Source organism: Patella vulgata, chromosome 5, assembly GCF_932274485.2.
Source record: "Patella vulgata chromosome 5, xgPatVulg1.2, whole genome shotgun sequence".
Lineage (NCBI taxonomy): Eukaryota > Metazoa > Mollusca > Gastropoda > Patellidae > Patella > Patella vulgata.
In genome coordinates, this window is record NC_065883.2 from 22,622,240 (window position 1) to 22,644,202 (window position 21,963).

At 33.0% G+C, this 21,963-nt stretch overlaps 1 protein-coding gene across 2 annotated transcripts in view; it reads right to left on the minus strand.

Annotated features, from left to right (window-relative positions):
* The window catches only part of LOC126821972 (serine/threonine-protein kinase D3), a 94,331-nt gene that overhangs the window by 52,732 nt on the left and 19,636 nt on the right, over positions 1-21,963 (minus strand). For both annotated transcript variants that reach the window (XM_050550649.2, XM_050550650.2), the window contains exons 2-5: positions 16,162-16,300; positions 13,654-13,785; positions 11,620-11,765; positions 6,745-6,816 (exon numbers count right to left, since the gene is read on the minus strand). In XM_050550649.2, the coding sequence (XP_050406606.2) occupies positions 6,745-6,816; positions 11,620-11,765; positions 13,654-13,785; positions 16,162-16,300 (489 nt within the window). The remainder of the gene's footprint in view (positions 1-6,744; positions 6,817-11,619; positions 11,766-13,653; positions 13,786-16,161; positions 16,301-21,963) is intronic.

The window sequence follows — 21,963 nt, forward strand, 5'->3', positions numbered from 1 at the left end:
GCAGATTTTGCTCTTGCATAATGCAGTAAAATGGATACAGTAAAAAAAAAAATCCAAGCAGTTGCCATGTAATATACGCCCAAATTTTGTAAGATGTTTTAAGTTTCAGCAAAACTGGATAAAAATTGTGAGCTCTAGCGGGTCCACAAGCTAAAAATGTGAGTAGTCCAGGCCATTACGGTCTGTCCAATATGTACCAATATTTGTGGGTTATAAACATATGTTTTAAGTTTCATCAAAATCGGATAAAAATTGTGATTTAGAATGTCCACAAGCTACAATCAGGCCATAATCCACAAAGTTAGGTCCAAAACATGCCAATATCGAAAGGAATCAAGATTTTTGGGATATAACCCTATATTTCAAGTTTCGTTAAAGTTGGATAAAATTGTGACCTATAGAGTGTCAACAAACAAAATGTGAACCAACAGATAGATGGACAGACAGACAGGGGCATTTGAAAATGTAGGCATATAAAAACAAAGATTGCCTAGCAAGCAAAGATACAACCATCAATAGATATATTGTATTGGTTACAATAAAAAAAAATTGCATCAATACAATCTACTAGTCTCCTGAAAGTTTTAAAGATGGGTTCCCGCGTACAAACTGGGTGATTTAATGGTATATATGGACCAAAAACATATTCAAACTAATTAATTTGTCATATTTATGCTTCAAATCCCTCTCAAACATTGTAATTGCGAAGGAATGCCCTGCTATTAAAATTCAAACAAACCAGGTCATGTTTACGTCACGTCTTGGGAGTCAGAGGAGAATTCATTGCATACATAAGACGATGTTGTCTTTAACCGCTTACTATTAATTACAAATATCGAATCCTAATTAAATCCTCGGATTATCCACTACCCGCGTCTTTTTCCGTCATTTTTATCAACTTGTACATCAAGCGCTCAATGTTCGCTTGTGACCTTTGACATCACGCCTGCAGAAGTTCCTAATCGTCAGGCTGTTGATTAGGGGAACCCTTACATTTTTGTCCTTTATATGCTCCATTAGTGTTTTTCGGGGAATCCAGTATTTTTCTAGTAAGATTGGATATCTCTACTTTCCATATATACCAAAATTGCCATTCTTTTATCGGAAATAACCACCCGATAAATACTTTTCTGGGAACCCATCTTTAATACCAAAATAATCAATTAATTTTGAAAATGCAGACAAACGTCAGATGCAACATTGCCTTAGTATACATGTCATAAAAGCATGCTCAGTACAACAGTTTACATGTTCTAAAAACGAGCCCACTAACAAACCATATTCCCTACATAAGATGGACAGTGTGAGTATAAATGATTGTTCTATTCAAACAATTGATTTTCCTCACAAATTTCATGTATTTTTTTATCTTTCATTGGTCATTCAATTAGATCTGGTATTGACATTTTGCTTGGTGTATTTGAACTGGTGAATGATTATAATCCATACATCCTCATTAACTGTACATATGTCATTATTAACAGTACATTAAGTCCTCATTAACAGTACATTATATAAGGGCTAAACTGCTTTTTGCAGATCTTCCTCTTGGCTTTAAATGTTACAGTAGAATCTGTACAACAGCCACTCCTATTCAGCGACATCTCCTTGTAAATTCCCCCCTCCCCCCATGTAGAAATTATATTGTTTCATCTCTTTAATCAAAGGTCACTCCTCTAACGCGGCCAACAGTCACTGTTTGTGTTATAAACTTAACAAAACATCGCCCATTCAACAGCCATTGTTGAATGATACCATCTTGTCATACATGTACTTCGTAGCACGTCCACTAATCCCGTGATTAATAGTTAATTATCTGGCCACCCACTGATCAGCTAAAAAGAACTGTGAAAATGACAATAAACCCGGGATTATCTGTTAATCAATCTTTTGCATTATTAAATGACAAACTCTATTCATTGTTTTCACACGTAACAAAACATTATTTGCTACTGTTAATAAACTAAAAGTACCATTGAAGTATATAACGTCAGTGAAAAGTACCGTCAAAGTCGAGTTTTGTCACGATCATCAAGTATCTTTTTTCAATTGCCACGTTGTTACTAAACAGAAGTTTTAACGCCTCCTATATTACATACAGAGTTACACCCCTTGAAAATCGGTGACAAATTCAGAATGGTTTTTTGGATATGAGCTTTTTTGATCAAATAAAATTAATTCATGGTTTCTTCACAAAATAGATAAATATTATCAAACACATCACTGGTAAACAGTAGTATTAATGTTGGTACAGACAGTAGTTTCAATATTGGTACAAAATGACACATTTACAGAAGTTATATCAGAGATTTGAGTCAAAAAAATTTCGTTCTAAGCAAGTTTCAGCGATGGCCAAATTTTCCGATGCAAGTATTGATGTTTGCTCCCAATCCTTCTAAGTGTAAAATTTACTTGATGTCAGCACTAACAAACCCTGAGATTTTATTAAGAAGTCACTCCCGATAAGCGGTCAGTCATGAAAATTCCCTTGAGTGGCTGCTTAATACAGATTCTACTATATGAATTATTAGTTAGTCATTTAATCTCATGACAAGCTCTTAGTCAACTCTTTAGACCATCAGATGGCTGAGATTCAAATGCATTACACCTGAAACATTTAAAAATTTAACAATAACATGGATAATCAAGACTTAGACTTGATTTTCAAGTGCCATTGCTATGATAGTGAACAATCTACACATCCTGTCAAACCTTTTAACACTCATAACTTCACTCAGAATAAAGTAATTTGAATGAAATTTTCAATATATTCATTTTTCATTATCTATATTTAAAACTATACTATTCAAAAAAAGTAGGGGATATTTGATTTTGGGGGCATAATACTAAAATATGCAAATGACTACGAAAAAAGTCACTATAGAACCTAACAGAAAAAACATTTCCAGTTACATGTGACGCCCAAACGCACCAATAGCTACCGCATGGAATGCAGGTGATGCTTGGGATCATCATGGGGGTCCAACCCAAGATTTGCACGACTCTGACTTTGAATGTTACAGTCATTGTGGCATTGAATTCCAGGGTGGAAACATCAGTTTAATTGTTTTAGTGACCAGAAAACAAATTTTGATATGCGTCGGCTTACCCAAAATGAAAGGTTACGTGCCCTTGGCATGCTACAGATCGGCACAACACAGGCGGTTGTGGCGCAGACGATGAATGTTTCTCAGTCTGTCATAAGCAGGCTATGGTCCAGATACCGTGATACACAATCTGTACAGGGCAGACCACGCTCAGGTCGACCAAGGGCGACAACTCAAGCCCAGGATCGATTTATCCGTACCTTGGCCTTGAGAAATCGTGTCATCACAGCAAATCAGATCAGCGCTCGTCTTCAAACAGACACTGGTGTGAGAGTGTGTGGCCAGACGATTCGGAATCGACTGCATAGGGGTCACCTTCGCGCCCGACGTCCTCGCGTGATCCCTTGTTTGACAGATCATCACATTCAGGCAAGACGTCGTTGGTGTAGGGATCGTCAACACTGGGATAATCGACGCTGGAGCAATGTGATGTTTTCAGATGAGTCAAGGTTCACTGTTGATTTTTTGGACAGACGTAGGAGGGTGTGGCGTCGTCGAAACGAGCGCTTCCAAGACGTTAACGTCATCAGACATGATCGATTTGGGGGTGGTTCTGTTATGGTGTGGGGAGGCATCACTGTTGCTGGAAGAACGGCTTTACATGTTGTTGCAGGGCGTGTTACAGGCCAGTACTACCGGGACAACATCTTGGCAGTCCATGTTGTGCCGTTCGCACGACGTCATGGCCGCCGTTTCATCTTCCAGGATGACAACGCAAGATGTCACAGGGCCAGGATTGTTACAGGTTACCTCCAACAACAGAACATCACCACATTACCTTGGCCAGCACTGAGTCCCGACCTCTCCCCCATCGAGCATGTCTGGGACATGCTTGGACAGAGGTTACGTCAACGTCAACAACGTCCTGCCAATGTCCAAGAACTTGCTGCTGCGTTGCAACAGGAATGGGACAATCTGGACCAAAATGACCTTAGACGTCTCATTAGGAGTATGCCACGTCGGATCAATGCTTGTTTGGCAAACAGAGGAGGATTTACCCGTTACTGACTTGGTTGTGATGCTGTGGTAACTTTGCTGTTTGACCCCGGGTATCATTTTACCCTTATAATGGTCAGTCTGTGCCTTACTTAGTCTAACGATCATTTGGAATAAATCGATGAATGTGAACTTCATTTCATTTTGTCATTTGTTTCTTCGTCAGTTTCATTAGGTGACTTTAATAACACTTAAAAATCAAATATCCCCTACTTTTTTTGAATAGTATATTATATATAGCAAGAATGACCAGTTCTATAGCTGAACCTTACATAATACATCTTTAATTTGAAATACCAGCGGTAATACGGTTATAATATAGGGTTGTCAGACAATGAATATATGCCAACCAGCAGCATATTTACTGAGTTTGACAAAGTTATTTTGAAAACTCTGCCTTTCAATGCATTCAAAATTTTTTGTGAATTTTACAGTAAACTTAGGCCCCTATGAACAGTTGCACCAAGTTTGTATAAATTCCATATCGTGTTCACAAGCTTTCATACATTTGTAAAATTCCATTGAAAACTTTGTCCTGTATGACAAGTAAGATAAATCGGCAGAACATGATTTGAAAATTTAGAAATTTGATAGAATTGCTTCTTAGGACACCATAATGAACAATTCTATTAAATTCTTTGTCCTGTATTATGTTGATGTAGAAACGTAAATGGGGAGATAACTTTGAAATTTGTAATTGGAAAAATTGAATCTCAAAAGGATTCTTCCTTATGAACAAATAATACTACTAATACCAATAATCATCTGATAGCTTTGGAATTCTAACCAAATGGCTGCTCAGTCGGTCCAAGTGTTTGACCTAAATTATAGTAATTTTTATTTATTATAATTGCTTAAGGGTAACACTGACACTAAGTAATCAAGTATGGTATAAATATTAACTTGCACTATGTAGGTCTATATACGGTGCATTTTGATTGGTTGTGGTAAGAAATGCTATGATTGATAGGTACATGACAAGTTAGTGACAGGTATGCTTATCAATCACTAGATGCAATTGTTACCTAGGATAATAAAGGTAAACAAAGTGCATATTGATATACCATCCAATAATTTCTTTTCATCTTGAACCTCATATATAACAGAAATTAAATGAAATGGGTTTTAACATCCTACTTTTCTGCACCGACTGGGCTAATGAAGACGGGTATAAAACATAACAGTAAATCCGTATTATTCGAGTTCTTTAATTCAGAATGTCATAAACTTCGTCATTCCTTAAACCTTTTATATATATGTACCAGTACACAAAATAATATTATAAGTCTTTGCATAAATGTTTCTTGATAAATAAACGACAATTTGATCCATTTATTTCCAGAAATTTTCGAAACCTATGATATATTGTCCCGATATATCAATTTCATAGCGAGAGCAAGTGATTTGGTTTGCATGTCACATGATAGATTTGTCCAACTCAAACCTGATACATGTTCTAAAAACAATTTGTTTCATAAGTTTACTTCTCTTACCGGTACAATATTTGTTGTAATGTTAAAATTTAGCTCTGGCAGAGACAGAATGTATAAAATGAACTGAAATGGGGTTTAACATTCTGCTTTTCTGCTCTAACTAGGTTTATTGAAGACAGGGACAGAATCTATAAATCTAATAGATGAAATGAAATGGGGTTCATCGTCCTACTGTTCTGCTCCAACTGGGCTAATGAAAACAGGCATATGCCATACAGTGTGCTACAGCCCACTCTTATATCCAATTCCAACTGTTAGGGAACTTTTACATGCACACCAATGTGTACACGGGACCTGTTTTTTGTTCCATCCGAATGACTAGACAGCTGTCCTTGTCAGGCCCTCCATCCTGCTAATGGAAGAAAACAATTACTGGAGATCCTATTCCTAATAGTAACAATACTAACAATAAAAGATAGACTAAGTTCTTAGAAGTATTATGGACAGAGGTACAAACAATGACAATATATTCACAGATGAAATGCAGGATTGACCCAACTAGATATTTATGGGACTAAGATGCCACTCAACTCAATGATAGACTCTATGATCTAAGATGCACACGTTGAACCATTCGGCTAAAGTACCCAAACCCCCAATAATGAATGAACATTGTCTACACTACAAAACACGAATTAAACAATTTTTAACAATCCAACACCAAGAAAAGGGATGGATGGAGGCGAGGTAAAAAAAAAAAAAAATGGCATTGATAATTGGGTCACCTTCACCGCCTTCTTGAAAATTGAATTTGTGCAGTTTCTATTAATCTAAGGTCTGTTGCCAGGAAAATCCAGCGTTTCGATATCACAAAAATTATAATTACGACTAACTCTCTGATAGTAGAGACTCAGGATTTTTCCGGCCACAGACTCTGTACTAAAAAAATCATAAAAAAAATAATTGAAAAACTAAGAAAAGAAAAGAAATAATTTTTCAAAAAGTAAAAGTTTAACAAGTAAAACACAATAGAAATACATAAATTTGATAACATATCCATTAGCGGGGAGAAAAACAAAAAACCTAAACAATACAGAAGAATAACAAAATATCTAAACAAAACACCAAAATAATAATAAAAAAAAGCAATTAGCATGCATGCACATGCAAGAATTATACAGTCACCAAAAGTTTAACACTGATCCTACCTGCGCATCCGGGGGCTGATATTGCCGCGGTAACGAAAAAGATGCACTCGTTAAAGTTGGTGACGGCAAAGACTAATTGATTAAATATAATTAATAAACATAAATACCAAGAATAATATACATACATCATAATAGTAATTGGTTATTTAATTATTAAGCAAAAAGTTTTAAGGTTATTTAATGATCATTCATACTGATTAATTTCACATCAAATGTTATAAATGAATGAAAAATAAATTCCATTCCAATTTGTTGCATCAATTAAACAATCTGATTAAAACACAGATCCTATTTCATTTCGTTTTTTATAGTTCAAAATTTCGTTTTACTTGTCTTTACTATACTATGATCTGGAAGAGTCGATATATTAACAGAGTTTTGGTTGAAGTGAGGGATTAGCACAGCGACTTCTTGGTGTACCATGCACGGATATGTGGGTAAACCCCTAGAAATGTCAACGCTGATTGATTAATCAATGTCTAACATCATAGGGTCAAAAGCCGCTTGTACAACCCCTGACACAACCTTCCAGTACAACTTGTCAGATCTAGGCCATCGAAAGTATAAAAAAACGAAACGAAATATAGATCTGTATTTTAATCAGATTGATCAATTAAACTGCAATTAAATATTCATCAGAAGAACTGGGCAATACGTTCTAGGATTATCTAATCAACCTACCAATTCTAAGGTTAATTTTATTGTACATGTTCTAGGGTCATTTAATTAACGAATTGGTTCTTAGATTTGTCTTTTAATGAATAACCAGTTCTAAGGTTATTTAACTAAACAGCCTTTGTTAGACTATTTAATTAAACAGCCATTGTTAGACTATTTAATCAAACAGCCATCTTTAGACTATTCAATGAAACAGCCTGTTTATTAAATATAGTTTTTTAATACATTTTACTGTGCAATGCATTTTACTGTGCAATGTTCTAGTCAATTGTTAAAACAAAAATGTTGATCCCACTGAATGCATAAGCTTACTGTATGTAAGTTTTGTAAGCCCCTATAAAGCTAACATGCAGTATCTATGGTACATGGAAGCTAATTGGAAGTTCAATGACAATGTCAATAATAAAGGTATGTCTGTTTAATATGGATGTGTATTATATCGACTGGTCTTATTTTATTACTTTTAACAAAGGTTGCCAATTTAGAAACTATTTAATATCTAGAACATTATTACAAAAAAATCTAATATTCATTTACAATCAAGGACAAATATATATACTTTATTGAGTCTTTATAGGTATATGGGATAATGAAATGTGACATGCCATTAAATCACAATATCTGGAATCAGTAATAAATTTTATAAAAGAAATAGATATACCAGTATATCTTGTAATGAAAATAAACATAGAATAGAAGGGTGCAAATGTACTATATTTCAATTAATTACTAATTAATTAGCAAGTTATGTATGGTATAACATCTTATCATTACTACTACTAATCAATCTCGCATGTATTTTGTAATTGTATCACAAAATCTCAGCTAATTAATTAACAGCAGATCAGATTCTAATTTTTATTAATATTATTTTTCACATAAATATAGTCATTAACATTGTTAGGCTTAATAATGTAGTTGGAAGAAAACAACACCTCAAACTTTCAAAAACATCATGGCTAAGGGCAGTCTAATTAAAATTATGCCAACAATGCATTCCGTTTTATTTTCCGGTTGTTTACCCCACTTTATCTAGGTCCACAGACATTTCTTTGTAGGGTGCCAATTAAAAAGCTGTGATACCGAAAATTCTGAAAAATCGTTAATTGATTGTTGAGACATTTGATTGACTGTTTAATTCAGGTCAGGGATATCATTATGCCTACTTCAGAAGCTTAGAACATGTTTTTCTCACAAAATGTCTTAAAATTTCAAGGAGTGACAACTCGTTTAAACGGAACAAAAAGATCATCACATTTTAGTTTTAATTAGTACTGAATAAAGGCAGTAGCAGTCTACTATAATCTACAGTGATATTACTTTTGTATTAAATCGAAATCACTATATATATATTCCACAATAAACAAGATCATATAAATTTTATTTAATACCCTACATATACATATTTAACATTTTGGGAATTATCGTGACTAGCATGACATTATTAATTATTCTCATAGTAAAAAAAAAAACCAATAGATCATCTAGTCTGTCGTAAGTAAAGACGTCACTTATTCAAAAAAATTTCAGAATTACCTAAATAATATACATCATTCAAATACTGGGTACACCCACAAAAAACGCTTTTTAGCGACTAACAACAAGGAAAATTTAACTGCTGGTTTAGTAATGAGTGTAACTGAACACATGGTAATGCAAGATAAAAGACCTATGATCATCTGGCTTCATCCTAGGCAAAAGCGCCATCACCGGAAACCGCTTATTTCCACCGTACTTTACACAAAACATTAGAGTTTTAAAAATATCTTTGTTAAATCTACGGTTGGCATATAAAAATGTGTGCTTTTGGTCAATTTTGGTAACGCTTTGCAATCTTTTGCATATTTAATTTGTGTTTTATTTATGGGACAGTATCTACATTAATTCACGAAATAAAATAATTGAACAATAAATAGCTATTAATAAACTATTCATTTTAACTCTACAAAGAACTCTTTGATCCTATTTTGACATTGTCTACAGTTGTACCACGTACCCTTAAAATCACACTGCAAATTTCAATTTACGTTAATAACTTCAGATCTCAGATAAAACAAATAATTATCCCTATTTCTCGAGTGACATGATTGAAAACAGAATTGGAAGTCCTTTTTTTAAACGGCTGATTTTTTCCCGCTTTAATAAATGGTTGATAAATACTGAATCTAATTATAAAGGTGTGAATGCTACTTGGTGCAAAAGGATAAAAAAAGAGAGAGAGAGAGAGAGAGAGGGGTGGGTTAACATCCTAGGTCATTTCGGGACTAACACATGGGTTCAATTTTATTTTAATAATTCGCTTGTGCGTAGGGGTCTTTAGCAGTGGGAGGAAACCGGAGGACCTGGAGAAAACCCATGAGGTTGGACAGGCGACCCTACTCCTTGTCACGTACAACTGGGGAATCAAAACCACCCCAGTTGACTAAATAACACACCTTATGATACAGCGCACATGTGCTAACCATTCGGCCATCCAACGCACCGTATTAATTATAATTATATAATATCATAAATGTACATAATATCATTTCCAGTTATTTTTAATATGAAATACTTTTTGCAATGATACATTATTTATCACAAAAACTTGCAAAAGGTTGCCAAGCAATTGAGTGTGTTGTGTCAACTCGTCACCTTCAAATAATTTGATAATAAAAATGTTCAAAGATCCATTCATCCAATTCTTTTTTTCATACTGGGTTTAATAAATATTTAAAAAACTACTTTTTTCAATGATACCTATTTTATCACAAGAAATTGCCAAGGGTTGCCAGGCAACCTAGTGTCTACTATCTCTAACCTACAAATAATTTGATAATGCAAATGTTCAAGATACATGCAATTCTTGTTTCTTTTGTTCTGGGTTTACTATTTATTTTTCTAAATATTAGTTTATTTATCATATCATATATTCAAATAATTTGATAATGTAAATGTTCAAGATACATGCAATTCTTGTTTCTTTTGTTCTGGGTTTACTATTCATTTTTCTAAATATTAGTTTATTTATCATATCATATATTCAAATAATTTGATAATACACATGTTCAAGATACATGCAATTCTTGTTTTTTTGTTCTGGGTTTACTATTTATTTTTCTAAATTAGTTTATCATATTCACATGTTAAGATTTGTAGAATAATAATAATAATACACAATTTTATAGGCCAACCGTAGTATGAGTTATTGTGAAAATCTAATTCTAATCAGAGTGAAACTAGGTTTGGTATTTTATTTTAACCTAAGTTTTACTTTTTATATAAACAAAAGCTATATTTTTGTAAAATTTGAATGAATTTATTTGGATTCAGCGTTCAATTTGTATTTTTGCATTAAATTTTTTCTCTATATTATGTTATAAACTATATTTCTCTATATTATGTTATAAACAACACTTCTCTATATTATGTTATAAACAACACTTCTCTATATTATGTTATAAACAACACTTCTCTATATTATGTTATAAACAATATTCAGTGTTAAAATTAACTAGATAATCTAGAATTATAAATGAAAGTAGAAGCTGCAACAAATATTTCTAATTATCTGGTAAATGTTTGAAAAATACTCAAAAATGAGTTGTACATGTATGAACTAGGAATAAAAGAGTAAATAGACTACTCTTTTTATTTATTTATTTAAAGTACATTTTGAGTTTTAAATAAACACACATCCAATATCTATCTAAATAGTACTGTCATCTACAGAATGCATAGCTACATGTAGTTAGGCCACAGCAATTTTATTTTTAGCTCTTTCAGGTCTTTATCAATAAATAGCCGATCTAGTCTCACATGTTTTTGAGAAGTGTAATCAAGTATTTTTTGGTTTTTAAATTACTTGTTTCCCAAAAAATAGGATCAAAACTTGAATAGGCTTTTCCGAAGAACAAATAATCAAATTGGTGTGGCCTGAGGTCTGAAATTTTTGAAGTGTCTATTGTTATTCATTAATCATGGAATAAACTGATATTTTTTGATTGACCGGTTTTGAAGGTTTTGTGAACATACCGGTACCTAATTAATTTTGCAAATCAACAAATCCAAAGTCATCAAGTCAACAAATGGTTTTGGATGGTCCATATAAAAATGTTAAATTCAGAAATTTCAGGCCACAAAATGCCCAATTGTGCTGAATATATATATATTTTTTAGTAGTGTCCTAAATATAGCAATTTGTTGATTGGCACTCACCTGATTGTCATAAACTGGTTGTATTTGACGAGGAAGTGTAAATGGTAACGATGACACGCTACCTGAAGATTGACGTCTATATCTGTTGTTGGTACAATTATTAGGGATTTTATAAGCACATCGTTTATGGAAATTTAAGCCACATCCTGCCAATAATAAAAATTATTTTTTCAAATTAGCAATGAATAGGAAAGTGTGGATTTTTATTACCAGTATATGAACAAAGCAGCCCAAATGGTTTTACCCCCGTCAACCCCTTACAAAATTCACCTTTAGTTGATCTATATAGTGTCACTAGGACACCATTACAATACAATCATGATTTAAATCAGATGTTTTTCAATATGTCTTTCAATTTTCTTTTGTTTCGTATTGCTATTATTTAACTGTGTCATTTTCTCATTTGTGAACTGTACACTAAACAGTCATTGAAAATGCAGTTCTTTCAACTATACAAATTCACTAAAATATTGTGCATAACACAGATAAAGTCAACCATCCAAACAGCAATCTATAGAATGGATAGTAACTTAGTAATCAACTTGTCCATAGGAATGATTTTAAAATGCTCTAAAGTCTATATTTTCCTTTCAGTCTTGAATGTTGGGGCTTATGTTTCAAGCAGTCTGTCGTAAAGAGAGATCACAAGGTTTTACAAAGTGAACAAGAGCCATAACTCTAAAAGTAATTACCGGTAACAGAAATTATTATATATATATCAAATAGTTTGATGATAAACTGTCACAATATTCAACATACAGTTAACAGGAGATATAACACTAGAAATAATTAATGTAATTTGTTGAAATTCGATAGGCTTATTCATTTCACTTTATGCACATTGCTTACAAATTTCTAAACAGGAATTCACAAGAAATTTGATAGGTTTCTGTCTGATCAATGTATACAAGACTCAAAGTAATCATAGGCTTCATTGTTGAACTGAGCTAATGAGCCAACGTTAGTGGGTCAACGTCTTACTTACTGGTCCAATGCATCTCCTAGATTTTAAAAACATTGGATAACAAACATATTTTATACGGCATAAATCAATGTCGGGTATGTCGATTCATAGTATTTGACAATTTGACATCACCCATAGAGTAGTCAAATTGGTGTGCAAGACAATCTGATTTAAACACAGATCCTATTTCGTTTCATTTTTTATAGTTCAAAATTTTGTTTTACTTGTCTTTATTACACTAGGATCTGGAAGAATTGTTATATAACCCACATTCTGGTTGATGTCAGGGATTATCCAATGAAGCCGTCTGTTGCGGCGAGTTCTTGGCATGCAGTGCATGGAACTGTGGGTATCCCACTAGAAACATCATGTAGTAGAGGCCATTGAAAGTATAAAAAAAAGAAACGAAATATAGATCTGTATTTTAATCAGACTATGTGTGTGACAAATGGCTTTCAACTCATAGAAAACTTGCATTGAGGGACTAGTGTTATTTCAGCAGTCTATTACTGTGTCCATATAAAATAATTAGTTGCTAAATGTAGGAGTAAGGAAATACAAAAAATAATATTCTGGTTCTCTAGGCTAAAGGTTTTTATCTTTGTGTTTTTATTTTGTTAAAAGATCAACTCACTACGGAGCTAAGTGGATTCTCACATCACATTTCAACACACTACATTTTTTCTCAGCATGTCGTTTTACCGATAGATGATTATCTAATAGTGTCATTCATGATTGTTAGTAATATTTATCAGGGTTGGGTACACTTCAAATTTTTGCTTTCTGTAACTAACGGAAAATATTTACACAAGGTAATTAATGAGATTATAAACCCAAGTCACACATTCTTTTTTAAGCGACCTGGGAGAATCGGAGAACCAAAATAATTGTTTTTGTATGGCCTAACTTGAGCAATATTACACAGTCCTTTTTAAGCTACTGGGAGAATCGAAGAACCCAACTAACTGTTTTTGTATGGCCTAACTTGAGCAATATTCCATGTTTTGTTTTGGGTTCATTTGAACCAGGTTTTATTTCAAAATGTCAATTTGTAAAATCGTCCAGCTCACCTTCACATTTTAAACCCTGCTTGACCAGACCAAATAAAAGTTCTCCACAGAAATCACAAAAATGAGGTGATTTATAAGAATGTACATACATCAAGTGAGGTCGAATCTGTAAATCTTCCATTGTGGCAGCTTCTGAAAACATTAAAAAAACACAGTGGAATTTTTGACAGCACTCATTTCAATATATTCCAAATTAATCATTTACAATGTATTTTTTCCATTCCGATTTTCATAGCCTTTTCATTATGGTCAAAATCAATGTGATGTACATTATATCATGTTATCAGGATTTTCATACCTCCACTGTTCATCAACTTTAATATAAAACTGCAAAGTCAATTAAAAAGAAATATTTTGATTTCCTTTTCATTTGTTTGTGACACCTACCGTAAGAGTTGTGATGTTTCCCCATAGTCTTACCTAGGGCTGTCATTAATTTTTCACAGTTGTGCCAAAATTGATTAGCAGTTTCAAATAAATACAGCAGTAATGTCTTGACAGCAGCTTATCCAAAAGGAAAACTTGGATGTTGACCAACCTTAATATTCAGTCAAGGAGGATAACTCTGCAACTGAAAGTCGCAGAATGCTGTATCTTGATAGAGTTCGTCCTCTAATGGCTACAATGTTTCACACCAAATTTGAAAAGAATCTGTCAAAAATTGTAGTCTCTGTTGTGGTCACAACAAGGTTTTCAACAATCTGACACAAAATATCAAAGAACACTGAAAATCAATAGGATGCTGAATATCATGTTCACAAGGTTTTCAGCAAAGGGGAGATAACTCCAGAACGGAAAGCTGTGGCATGCTGAAAGTAGATAGGGTTCATTCTCTCATGACCACAATGCTTCACACAAAACTTGAAAAAAATCTGTTCACAACTATAGCATGCTCTATTGCGTTTACAAGATTTTCGGAAAAGGGGGCATTACTCTTGTATGAAAAGTCGCGGAATGCTGAATATCAATAGGGTTTGTCCTCTCATGACCACAATGATTCACGCCATATTTCAAAAGAATCCCGTCAAAAGTGTTGCCTTTTTTGTTTTCACAAAGTCAATTGCCGACAGATAGATTGAAGGACAGTGTAAAAACATACATGTATTATACCCATCCTCACACTGAAATGTGGGCATATAAAAATAGACTAGGTTTTCATTTTCAACATAAAATACAAAAATATCAAGATTTTATATTCATTCGTAACAATTAACTAGATCTATAAATAATATGATTAAAGTTTATCACTCTTTAGTATTTAATCATAGTGCATAGTGCTACACCATGAAACTTTGTGATGTAGACAGGTTTTTCAATATTTCAACTGATTGTTCAGCATCAAAGTTCTCTAAATTATGCCCTGATCTTTTTATTCTCACTGGTCTATCACTAGATAACCTCCCGGCTTGAAACCAATCAGAGGCCAATCAAATGATTTCAATGCAAATCACAAGTGGGCCTATACTGTAATGGATGCTGAATGCTGCATCACATCTTTGTTAGTAGCAAACCATTTTTGGACATATTAGAGATTATACTTTTACAATATTCTAGTCTGAAAAGAATTAACAAGCACTCAAATGACGATCACAAACTTTAATGTAGTGGCCATATTTTCATACTGTTTATAAAATATAAGTTCAGGAAAACTTTTACCCATCGTACAAACATTCTGATTACAGTCAAGTAGAATACAGTGGCATAGGTTACCAAACAGTTATTATCTTCAACAATTATACAGATATGAAGTGGATTATAATAACAGACAACTCGGAGAATTGGCAAATCTGCATATATAATTATATAGCATCTGTCAGTCACAATCTCAAAAGACTGTCCAGCTGACAACAAGACAGTTCCATTCGTCCAACATAAATTGACTGTTCTCTAATAGAAAAGTGTTAATTTTGAATCCTGATATGAAGAGAAATGAAATGATATAAGGTTAAAAGGTCTACGTTTTTGCACCAAGTGGGCTAATGAAGATGGAAATACATCAAACAATGTACGATGTGGGAAATATTGCCTGGACAGCGGCATTATGCCCTACTCTTATTAGAAATTCCGGCTGTCAAGGTTTCTTTTTTACGTGCAAGCCAATGTGTACACGGTACCTTCGTTTTTATCCCATATGAACGATTTGCCACCGTCATTGCCAGGTCATCTGTCCTGCAAAATGACATGGGGAAACCACATTGGAAAATTCTGAAGAACTTTCTTGGCCAACACTGGAAGTGAACCTGAGACAGATTCAATGAGCCACCACAGCTCCCTGATATCAATAGCATATAGACTAGATCTAGTGAAGTCAAATAAATACAATCATATTTCCTTCTTTTCTTGTATTTTGTCAGAGCTACAACCTTAACAAAGTTATATTTCGTACCAAACTGTTACATATATTTATAATACGAGTAACATTATAAAAAAGAAGACCTTTGCGCTCCATAATTTGTGGAAGTGTATTACACACAAAAATGCAAATTCAATGAAAAAAAATAAACCCACCTGAAAGAATGACATCAATAAGACATCCTTCAGTGACACTTGTAGCCGCGGTAATGAGCTGTAAGACATTTTCACTTTCTGAATCATGTTTGAATAGTAATATTTTATCTATCAGATTATATAAACCATGCTCAGGGAACTGAAACATACAAAATAACAATTTTATCAAATATCATTCATCTAAATCAAAGAATGCAGGAAGCTACATGTACATATAATATAATGAAAAAAGAGAGATGGCACAGATCAATATGAATGGGGAAATGGGTTCTCTATATCTAAAAGGCAAATTTAAGATCAGCAAGAACAACTGGAAATATTACAGGCTGACGTTCTTGGTTGCTCATCTGTAGGACTTCCAACTATTTTACTCATCAATTAATGTACATAATGCATCTGTTTCCTAGGTAGTCTAGTCTTAATCATTTTGAATTCGTCTCTTTTTCTGGTTATTCCAGTCTTAATCATTTTGAATCCATCAGTGTCTCTTGATTAGTCTAGTCTTAATCATTATGAATCCCTCCCTGGTTTCTGACAGTATTTTAAGACATTTCCCCCCTAAGATAGGTTGCCAGGCAACAAAGCCTACATTATTACTATTATTTGTACCAAATATTTTAACAAATAATGTCATTAATTAAAGTCGATATGATAATCTATTTTACCTTTCATGCATTCTCAAGATTTCTACAAAGCAAGCAAGGGCAAGGGCAATAACTATACAAGTAAGTAACGATTCCTTGTTTAATAAGATTTGACAAAGTGAGCAATGGAAAGTGTTGAAATCCTATCAGGTACGATTTTCCATTTCACTAACTGTTAACATGATCAACACATATTGCAAATCAATTGGATGATAAGCAATATCCCTATATAATTAACTGTAGAGTGTTCACAAGAAAATGTGGAAGATGGGACGGACAGGGACGATGGCAATACATAATCACATTTTAAGGTTGGCATATAAAAATCAATCAATCAATCTTAACTTAGGTTATCTAAAGTTGACATTATTTAATTGAAGTTTTTTGTTTAAACATTAATATCCAACTAACACCTGTCATGAACATCAAGTTTAAAATAGCATCTAACCCAGATATGTTTTAATCGTCTACATTAATATCCAACAAACAATTCAACAATTACCTCTGTTAAAAGTTAAATATAAAGAAAATGACTAATGGCCTTTGGCTAATTGAGGCATTAAATAACCTGGAGCGAGAGCGTCCATAAATGACATAATCATATAAGAATGACATGTTTGAATTTAGATTGGCCTCCAGTCAATGGATGAAAATAAGGGATCAGTTTTGTATTTTTACAAAGACTGTACTTAGTTCTGAATGCACAAGCACCAGAAAAAAAATGTGAAGACAGTCCACATATAAATTAAATATGGAAAATATTGAGTCAGTGTAAATGTTTTTTGTTTGTTTGTATTAGTTTTTGTGGTAATCAAAAATATTTGCCTATTCAGAAGAAAATATTATACAAAACTTAACTTATGAAAAACTGTTTTAGTTGAAGTCTGGTTATATTAAAGGGAATCAGAGATAATTGACTGAATTTCCTAATTCTAACGACTGAGTCTGACGCTTCGTTTCAAAATGGATTGAAGAACCTAGAAATGGTTCCACAACTGATGTCTTCCGTCTTGTTCTAGCCACTATAGTGGTCCATCCTAAGGTCTTCCTTTGAGCAAGATTTGTAGTCCCTTAATTTCCAATTAAACTGACCCCGAACTGTACTGTACATAGCTTAACATGTAATAAACCAATTCCCATTGAGATAAAGGTGAAACCATACTGCCTAATTATATGATTTGATTAAACCCAACTGCTACGCGAAATTTCTGTTCATTTTAAAATGGCCGCCGAAACATGAATCATGTGATTTTATGTCACTCGAAAATACAGAAAAACTGTTTGGTAAGTTAAGATTAAGATTTCAGTGTTCCACTCTTCACTATTTGTAACATAATTACTTACTTCCATGCAAACTGTGATGATTTGTTAAATATTTTGCAATGGAACCTAATTTTAATTGCTCAAAGCCTGGAATAGTGTATCAATTATAGCCATGAATAAGAATTATCACGGCTACAACTATTGCAGCTATGAAGAACCAAGACTCAGGGGCCATACATGTACATGTAACTTTGGAAGTATTTTCTCAAATCGACAAATTTATACGAACCCTCTTTACGCCAATATCAACTATTGCGAGCAATTTAAAAAAATTGAAGAAATGAACTTTTTTTTAGATCAGTACATAATTTGTACGTCATACAGTAATGTATGTTTATCAACAGTCATATCAGACTTGGGTAATAACTCTGGAATTAGTTTTCTGAAAACTCTCAAAATCAATAGAAACCAACGAGTGAGGACAAGTATGTAATGTGTCTTTATCAACAATCAAGTTAGAGGCCATATAACTTGAAAATTAATTTTGCGAAAATCACGATGTACAAGCCTTACAAGTAATCATATGTTACATAATGTATAGTAATACTTGTTACAATATACATGAATAATCACATAATCTGGCAATATTAGCATGGTTATTTTTCTGGACAATTTGTTCAGTTTTCCATTAGCAATAGGCTGTAATAAGCAAAATGGCAGCCTTCTTTCACCAACAGAAGAATTTCAACAAAATCTGGATGGTAAAACACAAAAGGTAGTCCTGATGATGGGACGATGAAGTGAAAAATTAAAAAGAACGTAATAATATATGTTAGTAGTATATTCCTAATTCTAGGACTACTAGGAGTTATTATTTAAGATGACTCTAAATAACTGGAAATTCATGATATCTTGTTGGAAAATTAGAATATCCCCCTCAAAATGCCTAATTTTTTTAACTCTTTACTACCTCTTACATAATGCATCTTTAACATACTGTTACATATACCAAAAGATGAGAAAGGAGTCGGGGCAATTAGGATTACCATTAATTCGATTGAATAATTCATACATATAAAACCTATGGATAACGTCCTAATTGGAAAGAAATATAGTACTAACTTGTGTTAATATAAAGAAACTCAATCATTTACAAACAAAGTATCACTAGTGAGATTTATGGAAGAGGGGGAAGGGTATCTTTTTAGCATTACTTAAATTCTGCCAGACAACACTTATGTCAGCTGTCACTGGATATGTACATGGCTGCCCAATTATTGGAAATATTGATGAATGTAAATGCTCTCAATCTCTGTAGACACATTTTATCTTTGAACTTAGTTATTTATTGGCATCAAAGAATGACATGTTACGGACAGATTATTCGGATGTCTCATATTTTTGATTTGTAATCATAGACAACATTACTACATGTCATTCAGGGAGACCACATTAATTATGCGTATGTATCATGTATCATAATAGGAAGCATAATTAGTCCTATTGTACGATCTTGTCAATTACATAATGTACATACAAATTTGTTGCAATATATTAGCAGAAGAGTTCGAAATTTCAGGACTAACAAATGATACAATTTCATATCAATAATTCGCTCGCATGTTCAGGTCTTTAGCAGTGGGAGAGTACGGGAGAACCCGGAAAAAACCTACAAGGAATCGAAACCACTCAATGACTAGACCTTATGATCTACAGTGCACATATTAATCCGTTCGTCTACCCAACCCCACAAGAATTCTTACAGATTGCATTGATTTAGCATGTCATTAGATAGAAGTGGGAGACTAGGATTTGTATTAGTAAGCAATGGGTCCTGCTTTTTTTTTCAAACATTCAAAGGTTCATTTGGTTTCTGAGATTTTTATTGCATATATGTGTTTAGGACTAAACCTAACGGCTCCCAGCACTTCACTTAAAATATAATCCCACTAATAATTTAACGTTACCAATAATTTGTATACGTTCCTCAGTATTTCAGAACCAAAAAAACCTCCTAACCCAAAGATACAATAGTTTTTGGAGAATGTTTCCAAACAGCAAACATTTCATGAAATCTTTGCCAGATCAGAAGTTCTGTACATATAAATTTCTGATCAGGAGTCAAAATATTGCATCTTCTAATACAATTCTTAGATTAAATTTTCTATGAAATGTCAAATATCAACAAACCAACAGAAAACTTAAGGCACAGGAACCTTTATTTCTTACTAGATGTCTGGTTTTCAAATCTGGTTAAAGAAAAAAGTTTTGAACATATCGGTCTTCCACCGAGTCTAACAATATAAATCAAAGTATTGCACAAGACTGATATAAATTATTCTCTTTTAAGAAAGATTTATATAAGATTTCCTAACAGGTAATATATTTTAAAAAAAGATCAAGACATTACACAAGCAGCATGGTGACAGGTTTTTGAAAGTGGAAGTTGTAAATTCTACACGCACGTCATGTAATTTACAATTAGTACATGATATATGACCATGTTGAAAAATAGGTTTTACCAGTAATTTTGTTTGTGGTCCATATCAGGGATCTTAATCAGCTCATTATTGTTGGTTTCAGTCAGTTGATGTTTGAATACATCGATTGATAAAATAATGAACTGGCCACATTGGCTAAATTACAAGGAGTTAATTATTTCTAGTTGATGAAGAAGTCAATCAACTTGCTTGATGGCTACAATAACATTAACAGTCATTAGTGAGAATCGGCCACATAGTTCACATGATCTGAGTAATTAGCACCTTTAACTTTAATAATCCCTTAAAAATAGCCTTGCTGAATATTCATAACAAGTCCAGTAAGTTGCCTTTGTAAAAATAAGCCACGATCTTGATATGAATTGTGGATCTCGAGAATCGTGCCGTGTTCGATGCTTCGTACAAATTTCAGGAAGATATTAAAACAATACATTTTAATGGTTAGTTAAATTTAAATAGTCATTGAATAATCCCCTTATAGAACACTGAATATTGTGAGAAACAGTCATCAATGATATATTTTTCAACAGAATCTCCAATGCCAAATACCGGTGATGCCTGACATGCATGGTTAGAATTAGGTCAACAAACCAGCAATGCTAGATTTAGTTGTAAATAGGGTTTAATTACCATTATGATTTTCATTATTTTATACACATGCTGACAGTGGCCTAATTTTGAAAATATTGTCCTTATTATTGAAGGCTATGGCATATTTGTACAGAATTTTATTTTATAAAACAATTTCAATTATGAATGCCATGTGATCATTGTTCCATTTGTCTATCATCTACGACTGAATAAAAACTTTGCAAGTTAATTTTTAAGTGATAGACAAAAACATGAAGAAATGCTATGGTGCCCTTTCAGCTTATTTTGGCAACAGCACTTTCTGATACTGGCCATTGTAGAAAAATCCTTATTTCGACCAACTCACTGATGAAGTACATGCTTTATCCATTGAATAAATGAAGACAGTAATTTAAATGAATTAAATATAGAAAATTTTCAGAAACATGTTCCAATTTGTTATTATTTTTTGTGGTAATCACATTCATTAGCCTATACAGAAATACAGCATTCTCAATAAATTACCAAGAATTAAAACTGCATGGCATTGATTGTGTTTTGAATATTTCATACACATTTAGTTTAGAACGCACTTAAACATGCTAGTATCAACTAACGCCAGCTCAATTTCAGATTTAAATAATAATATAACAAAGTCTGTAACATGTAAGTTGACATGTTAAATCATACTTTATTCATTTAATGTACTATTACCAAATCAATCACGACCAAGTTAAGTTAAGTTCTGTTGCGCCATTTACATTTTCACTAAAATATCAAATTTCCAACAGCTTATAACCCATGCTATTATGTACTCAGATTGC